A 9,249-nucleotide genomic window follows, 5' to 3' on the forward strand; every position below is an offset into this window, starting at 1 on the left:
ATCTGAAACCTGGATACATTTATCTGCAGAATGTCTGGAGCACAGACGTTTTGAATGAACCTGAAGGGGCAAGGAGGTGAAGTGGAGGGCAGAGGTAGATCTACTGTAGGCCTACACAGAAATGATGAAAGCTCAAACCTAGAAATACCAACAGGCTGGCTGTAAACCGTATGATGGAAAGATTACCAACAGTGATGACTGCAAGGGGTCATGTTACTGTGAAAATAAAAGTGCATGTAATATTGCTTAATGTGGAGTTTTAAAATAAAACAGTTTCTGTTACTAAAACCCATTGCACCTGTGCATCTGATTTGGCCAGTGTGTATAAAATGATGCACAAGACATCCAGAGATTTTCTATTTGATGTGATGCTGCAGCCATGGTAACTTGAGTTTGAATATTTCACTGAATATAAGTGTGGTGTTGCTTCAGTGAAGCATAGCAACCAGCAGACACTATGTGACATTCACGTTTTCTCAAACTTTAAAGGTACTTAAGGGGAAATTTAAGGAAAAATAGCGATAGGACACTAAAATATGTCATTTCTGATTTAAGTATTTGCTAATGTATTGTTGCAGTGCTAGTAGGCCCTGTAGCTCTTTCAGTTCCAACAAGCAGGATATTTTCACTTTGCTGGACAGTTGGTTGGCTGGTCTGTGGCTGTGAGCCTCGATGTCCTCACTGCTGCTCGCTTGTAATGTTGATGTGATCGCTGAGCTGAGGTTCACTTTGCTGTTGCACTCACGGCAAATCAATTTGGATAAGCTTAATGCCTAAAACATCAATGTAAAGTGGGTCAGTCAAACTTATTGAGACCTGCAGCTATTTGTGTTGACCAGAGCTTGGTCTCTCCCTCTCTCTCTCTCTCTCTCTCTCACGTGCACACACACACACACACACACACACACACACAGTCGCTCACTATCGTCTTCTATCGTGGGCACAAGGGTAAAGGCAGAATGTGTGTGTGTGTGTGTGTGTGTGTGTGTGTGTGAGTGCATGCGTGCATGTGAACTCTCCTTTCCCTGCTGGCTTTCCATTAGTACAGAGATTATTCACTTAATGCAGAGACTGCTACAGTGAACAATACTGCACTTGTATGAGTGTGTGTGTGTGTGTGTGCATGTGTGCTTGGGTGCGTGTGTGTGTGCATGTGTGTGTGTGTGTGTGAAAGAGAACGAGAATGAGAGAGAGAGAAAAGGAGAGAGAGAGAGAGAGAGAGAGAGAGAGAGAGAGAGAGAGAGAGAGAGAGAGAGAGAGAGTAATCTCTGAACTAATGGAAAGCCAGCGGGGAGAGGAATGCTGACACAGTCACACACACGCACACACACACACACACACACATACACACACACACACACACACACACACGTACACACACTCTCCAAGACCTCTATCACCTGTGAGACTAGAAATTTAGAGAGCACCAATCCCGATACACACACACACACACACACACACACGCACTCACACACATGCACATTTACATTCACATGGCTAGCCAACCTCTGTTCGCTTCCAGCCGCTAATTAGCTCACTCTTGCCCAGAGGCTCCTGTCCATTTCCTGTGAACTTACGTAAATGCTGAGCCATTAGAGGACTAGTCTTGCCTGAAATGTTAATTAGTGGCATCTCATCCCTCTGTCTGTCTTTTCACTTTTGACTGAGAGGGAAATAATAGCTAAAGTCATGTCCATTTTCTGGCTACATCTGTTTAAATTAGAATAACAGTTTTTTTGTTTGTTTGTTTGTTTGTTTTTTGAGAAAAAAAAAACAAAAAACACCATTATAAAGAGCCACACAACATATGCCCACACTACCTGTTGTAGTGTGGGCACTCGAAGCAACTCAAAGCAACTCTTTCACATGTGAACAGAAGGTCGGTTCTAGAGGTTTGGTTCTAGATGCGTGTGTGATACATTGCTTTTTCTCTGTGTCAAAAAAAAATCATACCATTACAGCTCTAGTTATGTGACCTTTATTGTTTGTTTTCTTCATTGTTTTAGCTTTTACTGCAGAGGGGTTCAGTGGTTAGCACTGTTGATGATCCTGGGTTTGATTGCCAGGGTCCCTTCAGTGTGGAGTTTGCACGTGTTTGTGTGGGTTTTTGTTGGGAGTTCCAGTTTCCACCAATAGTCTAAAAACATCAGTCAGGTGAATTGCAGATGTTAAATTGCTCCTTGTTGTGAATGTATGTGAATATGTCTGTATGTCATGAGCGCCAGGATAAGCTCCAGCACTCTGTGATCATAACTCCATCCTTAGGACTACATCAAGTTTGTTCCTTTTTTAATTTGTTAGTATTGGGGATTGACACATCAATAGAATTCTATTCTATTCTATTCTGAAAACACAGTAAGGCTGGATCCTTAATGCTGAAAATTATTTTATTTCCACAAACTCTAAAGGAAGTGTCCTCCTCTCATCACCTCAGTCTGTGGAGTTTGCTGAAACAGCCTTGGTGTGCAGGGTCATGGTATTGATCCACATTCCATAAACCAAGTTGCTGACATTTACTCTCTTGATAGAGGACTGGTAGTTGGTGTCAGGGGTCAGGTTTATGATCTGTATGCTATAGGAGCTGCAGGTCACCTTCCCAGTCTGGTCCTGATCGCCGGTGGCTGGGGGAAGGATCTTGAAGCAGAGCTCAAACACCTGTTCCTCTTCAGGACCCTCTGGATGAGGGTGATTCCAGATCAGGCAGTGCAGCTCCACACTACAGGATGTCACATGTGACTTGCATCTGACAAGTATCACTGGCATCTTGACAGCAACTGACGCGGTGATCCGTGGCAGCAGGCTGCTGCCTGGGTTACGGAGGACCTGGTGTTTCAGCGGGATGGGCTCCAGCATGCTGTCAAATTTATCAAGGGCCTGGAGAACGTGCTGGGGCATCTTCCACACAGCCAACAGGGTGCTGGCCTTCACCAAACTTGGGTCTTGGTTGACAAAGGCACTCATCTCCTTGCTGTCTTTGATCATTTGCAAGTGGAGCTCATCCAGCAAGGTGAGCTTGATATTCACAAGTGTGTTGGCAAGCTTCTGCATATGGCACATCTTCTGGTGGTCAATGAGGAGCGCCAACATCAGTTATCTACAGGATACTGGAAGTTCTCCTGGTCAGCAGGTGGGCGCAAGGCATCGTAATATAATTCCAAGCAGAAGGAGCTCTTGTGCAGAGGATCCAGGTTGTCTTGGATAACCGTGAGGACACATCAAAACAACATGAGTACGTGTTACAGCTACATGCGCTACATGTCAACCCGTTACAACCAAATGAGACACCACACACATTATACATCACTGCTTCTGTGCACTTGACGGTTTGTGAAAGGTTAATGTTCTTGCTTAAAGAAATACTTCACCCATAACACATAATTTTAGTATCAAGGCCTTCCATTGAGGAAAATGTTACTCACAAGACTTCTTGGTGAATTCTTATTCCAAGAACACTAGCTATCTCTGATCCAGTGGAAAAAATTGGGTCCATAATTGCATGATTTGATTTGATCACCAAAATGCTATCCAAAGTTCAGTTGTGATTAGACTTGCAGTATAACCCAAGTCTCCTGTATCCAGTTGTACGTTCAGTATTGTTCAACCACATATTTTTGCTCGAATATTTCTGCGCACGAGCAAAGCAAAGCACCAAAAGCAAAAGTAAGCATTTTTGGGAAACATTACTGACAATTTTTTTTTTCCTTTGGGCCAAAAATGGCTGGTATTTTGGTATACCAGTTTTGTCGGAGGCTGAGGGCAGCACACACTCTTTTCAAAGCTACACATAGCCCTGGGCTAATTGCCTTTTCACACTTTCAATTCAGAATTTGGGAGAGTGCAGGGCTAACTTAACCCAGTTCCAGTCCCCAAAGTCAGGGTTAAGGTCTGTACTGTGAATCGCACTTAGAATTAAGGTTATACCATAGAAATTGAATGAGTAGAACTGGCGTGGGCCAGTGGTTCATGAAAAATCAGAGTATTTCCAGGTGGTTCATGCTGCCAAGGCAAAAGCTGTAAATGTTCAACTTCGGCAGAAGAGTTTGTTTATGTCGGAAGAAATGATGCACGGCCAAACGTGTAAAAATGCTGTGTTTTTGTTCTGACTTACACATGGCCCTATAGAGTGCCAAAAACCAGAGGAAGAGCCCTATCGTGTGCCCTTCACATGGACAAACAGGAATCAAATGCCCTTTGATACAATAAGTAAATAATAGTAATAAATTATAATAAATGAGGTGTTCCTCTCATGGAGAAGTGTCCTCCATTGGATAAAATGTGCTGCAGTTCTGTGAAGGCTGTGGAGAAAATGTGATGTGGTGCTATGGGACAGGTGCCCTTACAGTGGGTGTATACCCTGGGTATTTTCTCAGTGTTTCACCTTTAATCTGAATCACCTAATAACAATGTTAATCTTAATCTCTGATAAAGACTATTTCATCATACATGCTGCATTATAGTTTTTTTTGCGGGTTAGTGGGAAAGCCTGTTGTGCAGTAGGTGCAATTTTTATTTTTTCACTCCTGCCCTTCAAACAGCCTGAGTCGTCGTTGGTGGTTTTGCCAGCATGTTGTTCAATAATTTTATTAACAACAATGCATCTAATTAGGATTAATTGAGCTCACATCTAAAGATAGGTAATGAATTAGCTAACAATAATTTTTAAATAACTTTGGCAGTACACTGATTATTTTAATTAGTTTCGTGCATGAACTTTAACTTCCCCTTCATTGTGGCTGCCGGCAGGAGATCCACTGAACAGCCGTGTGCTTGTTTTGTCACAAAGTGTCAAACGAACTCTTCTGCTGACGCATTGACATCAGTGAGCACTACAGCTGTTGCCTTGGCAACTGAAACCACCCGTAAATACTCAATCCTACAGGCTCACACCAGTTCTACTGATTCAATGTTTATGTTTAGACCAACAACAATAGAATACTTTTAAAAAGCAACAGAATGTTTGTTGTCTAATTAAAACTGTGCTGTAAGTGTTCTGACATTAACCCTGGGCTTTCATTTTCAAGTGTGAATCCTTAACCCAGGGCTAACTGTAAAGCTTGGGCTACTAGGTACTCGTGTGAAGTGAAGTGGAGTGCTAGTGAGTGTTTGATGCAAAAATGAAGCATTTTCAGTCCTTCAGGAGGACTCAGCATTTCTTGTGCATACATGAACACTCCAAACAAACTCAGACGCCCCAAACGCTAACGGCACAGAGACAACAGTTCGTTCAGTTCATTCAGTTTTTGGTTCACATGATGCCTGCAGTGCGAACACAACGTGGCTCCTGTCCACTTTGCATTTTGCTTCACCCTCGAGGTTCTCCGTACACACTGGAGAACAAGAGGAAAAATGTCGAGCTGTGGAGAGCGAGGGGTTATGTGGAGAGGAAATCCCTGCCTTCGGGTCTTTCACACACTTCTGGTCATTCCATGAAATGTTTTCTATCTTTAAGTGTTATAAACTTCTTAAAAATGTTACACAACAAAATGATAAAAACATGTGATGGCCATCTTGAGGACTGCCGGTGGGTTTTAAGTTCAGGGGGCAAAGTTCATTGGCAGCTGGTTCGCTTGAGGACTGAGTTTAGTTTGTTTATAAAGAACTACATGTGAAAACCCCTTAAAGACAGAGCTGCTGTGTGACACAGAAATGCAAAGACAGCTCTTCCTTGTCCAGCTCATTTTCTTCATGCTCACATTATGCTGTATAATAATACCGTATTACATGACAGAATCACAGGGCCTTGATTGACCAAAGTGACCTCTACTACATGAACAGCTGCCAGACATGGCTGTCTGAATTTGAGGAGGCCTGCTTGACTCTTTCCTGGTTACTGTAACATACATGTAACATACAGTAAACTTTTTGTGCCTCATTTTTCCTGGCTTTGCCCTTCATCTGCAAATATATTCTGAGGTCAGTTAAGTGGCTTATATACATAAATTTTCTTTATTTTATTCATTTATTTAGCACGTGCAGTTTAAAACATAAACATGCACGATATCTGATGCACTCTACTGAGATTTCCCTGAAAAGCTCCGTCCCTGGGCAGGAGAGCAAAGGAGCAGCATACACACAAAATAACCTTTATGTAAGATTACAGCTTGCAATCGCTGCACAGTTTTCAGTTTAAGATTGTACATATTGCAAACTAAAGTCATAAAATAAAATAACTTGAAAAGCCAACAGGTTGGTGATAGTGAATGACGTACTTTGGTGAATATCATGAAGCTTCTACATTCCTGAAGTAAGCACATTATGCAGTACTAGAGAGGTATTATATTATCAAAGTTAAGCCACAGGCCTACTGACAGCCTCTACGACACACAGTGTTGCCAACTTGGCGACTTTTTTCACCGGATTTTGGCAAGTTCTCAGACCCCCTTGGCGACTGGCGAGTTTTTTGGATCTTTGGGAGAATATTTGTGTTCACTACTGGATGTTTTAACACGTAACACATACTCCCTTCCAAAGTTCACTGAAAAGGAATAAACCCATTCAGTTTCTCTTTTGTTTTACTTTTGTTTGTGGAGTGCATCAAGCATTCCGAGAATATGTAACTTCTGTATTTCCAACTCAAACAGGATAGACAGGCAGGGCATAAAGTTATGAGGAATTTGAAGATTGAGAAGTGTGAGTTCTGTGCCGCTAAAAGTAGAAGACCCGTTTATGGGTGGATATCATGATTAAATTTACCTTTATTGAATTTCACCTTCAGGGAATCAATAAAGGTAAATCTGACCTAATGTAATCTAATCTAATGATATCATCGGTTGAAAATGGTTGGTTCATGCCTACGTAAGCACACATCATATTTAGTTTTACAGAAAGAAAAAAATATTGCATTTTGATTTCAGAATACAAAGAAATCTATGTTCATTTTTTCCAGCATATATCATTAAATAGATGCGCAATATGACCAGGGATGTGATGTAAAGGGGTTAAAAGGGCATTTTTCATTTTATCTCAAAAAAGTTATTTTGACAATGCTAACATTAGGACAGAGACATTAGTGTGTCTCTGTTTGGGCTATAAAAGGCCAACTTGCCTTTTAATTAATTAAAACATCAATTACTGATACACATTTTTCCTCTTCACTCTGTCACTGCAGCACAAGGTTACTCGCAAAAGGTCATGGACGGGTAAGATATACACACACATGCACACGTACTTCAGAGAAAGACATTCATACTTGTCACTATGGTTTGGAGGCTCCAGCAGAAAGTGGGCAGTCAGAGGGAGCTGGTCGTCTTTCAGATGAAAGCACAAGAGGCGGTCATCCTCAAGCTCTTTTTTTTTTTTTTTAAATTTCTCTCTCTGTTGCCTCTCAGTCTTGGATGTTGGGTCATTGCTACAGTCACCATATACAGGAAAATCATGCACAAGGGGCCACTGCTTCTCTGAATGACTCAACTCTCCCAGGGGTCTCAAACTAGGATTACCTCAGATTATCTTGCACTGCAATAGGATGTAATGACCTGAGTTGTATTGAGGGAGTTATGGCTTCGGATTAGGGTTTACTGGTTTGGCCCAATGAATGTTCCTCTGTAAAGCTTGATCTATGCATGAATGAGGTGTACACGCTCAAAGAAAGGGATTACGTAGCTCCCAGACAAACACAGGGATTTTATTTGCCCCTGGGACATTTGACCAGTCCAAGTATTGCTGGGGAAGTAGGTAAATGAATTCTGCCTGATGAACAAGGAGTTCCTCTGGCAAGAGTTGTATGTGTTTTGTGTGTTTTGAATGGGATGAGGGTGTCCTGTGTGCAGCAGTGTTTCTTGTTTGTGCGTGTGTGCATCCAAATGGCTCAATAGCACTAACAATGGCAGGGTTAGGGGTGCAAATTTTTTTGTAGGTCAATGGGTAGAGGAAGGCACTAACACTTCCAGGGTCAAGGATTCAATTCTTTCTCAGGTCACACATATTAAGTATATATTCATTCCTTGTAGTGTAAAGTGCTTTGGATGAATGCATTGACCAAATAGCATATGTTAAGCACCTCTATGTACCTAACCATACAGATGGGTCGTGTGATTATTTTTTCTAAGGAACATACTGTCATTTCTGCACCTTTCTGTGGGCTCAGGATCACAAATAGTGTGCTCAGGAGAGACGTGTTACGTACAGGCTTAGACTATACCGCCATCATGTGGACAAGAGTGAGTTTAAGGCTTCATGCAGTGCCTTAGCAGTTGTTCACTCAGTGTAATACTGTGCAGTGCAGTTCAGTTCAGTTAAATACAGCCTCATAATGGGAAATTGTTAGCAAATTGGTTAAATATATGACAACAACAACAAAACAGTGCTGTAATACATGACAGAGGAACAGAGCAGCTGATTAAATGAGAGAGACAGTGAGTCAATACAATGATCATGCTGCCCTTCCTGTGCCTTCATTTTATCTCCTGATACAAAAAAAAAAAAAAAAGTCCTCATGCTGGAATTGTTGTTTTTCCCATGGAAGTGTGCTTTCAAATGCAAGATTAAACATATTGAAATCATTAAGCAGTATACACTTCCTGCAGATTTTAAACACTAAGGGTGATTGACTATTGTTTAGCTTTCATTGCAACAAAATGTATAGGCTACCCAAAAATGCACCTAAACAATATACCAGGCACATGTATTCACACTATTTTTGTCAGATATAAACTTTGATTTGGCATTTTTGCCTGTTTCACATGAACTGCTGCTTTGTAGATATACTCATTACGCCTGCAGGAGCTTTTCTGACCTCCCATTCTAAATCCACAGTTATTAATATGGAGTTGGTCCCCCTTTGCAGCAGAACAGCTCCCACTCCTCTGGGAAGGTTTTCCACAAGATTTTGGAGTGTCTGTGAGAATTTTTGCGTGTTCATCCAGAAGATCATTTGTGAGGTCAGACACTGATGTTGGACCAGAGGGCCTGGCTCGCAATCTCTGTTTTATTTCATCCCAAAAGTGTTGGTTGGGGTTGAGGTCAGGGCTCTGTGTGGGCCAGTCAAGTTCTTCCACTCCAAACTCAGCTAGCCACGCCTTTATGGACATTATTTTGTGCACTGGGGCTCAGTCATGCTGGGACAGAAAAGGGCCTTCCCCAAACTGTTTCCACAAAGATGGAAGCATAGAATTGTCCAAAATGTCTTGGTGAGCTTAAGCATTTAGATTTTCCTTCACTGGAACTAAGGGGCCAAGGCTGAGCCCAGAATATTATTAATGAAAACGTCTGTCAAAGCCTGTCAAAGTCTGTCAAACCTGTCACTAACAT

General features: G+C 41.7%; 1 protein-coding gene across 1 annotated transcript; it reads right to left on the reverse strand.

The window, feature by feature from the left end:
- Nucleotides 1-2,430: 2,430 nt before the first annotated feature.
- On the reverse strand, nucleotides 2,431-3,087 carry LOC115360441 (fibronectin type III domain-containing protein 11-like). Its single transcript, XM_030053359.1, has one exon. The coding sequence runs from the start codon at nucleotides 3,085-3,087 to the stop codon at nucleotides 2,431-2,433; it is 657 nt and encodes a 218-aa protein (XP_029909219.1).
- Between the last annotated feature and the right edge of the window lie 6,162 nt (nucleotides 3,088-9,249).

This window comes from Myripristis murdjan, chromosome 6 (genome assembly GCF_902150065.1).
Source record: "Myripristis murdjan chromosome 6, fMyrMur1.1, whole genome shotgun sequence".
Classification (NCBI taxonomy): domain Eukaryota; kingdom Metazoa; phylum Chordata; class Actinopteri; order Holocentriformes; family Holocentridae; genus Myripristis; species Myripristis murdjan.

Excerpts from the sequence above, each read along its gene's own strand:
- LOC115360441 (XM_030053359.1), bottom strand. The coding sequence starts at position 3,087 with ATGTTGGCGCTCCTCATTGACCACCAGAAGATGTGCCATATGCAGAAG.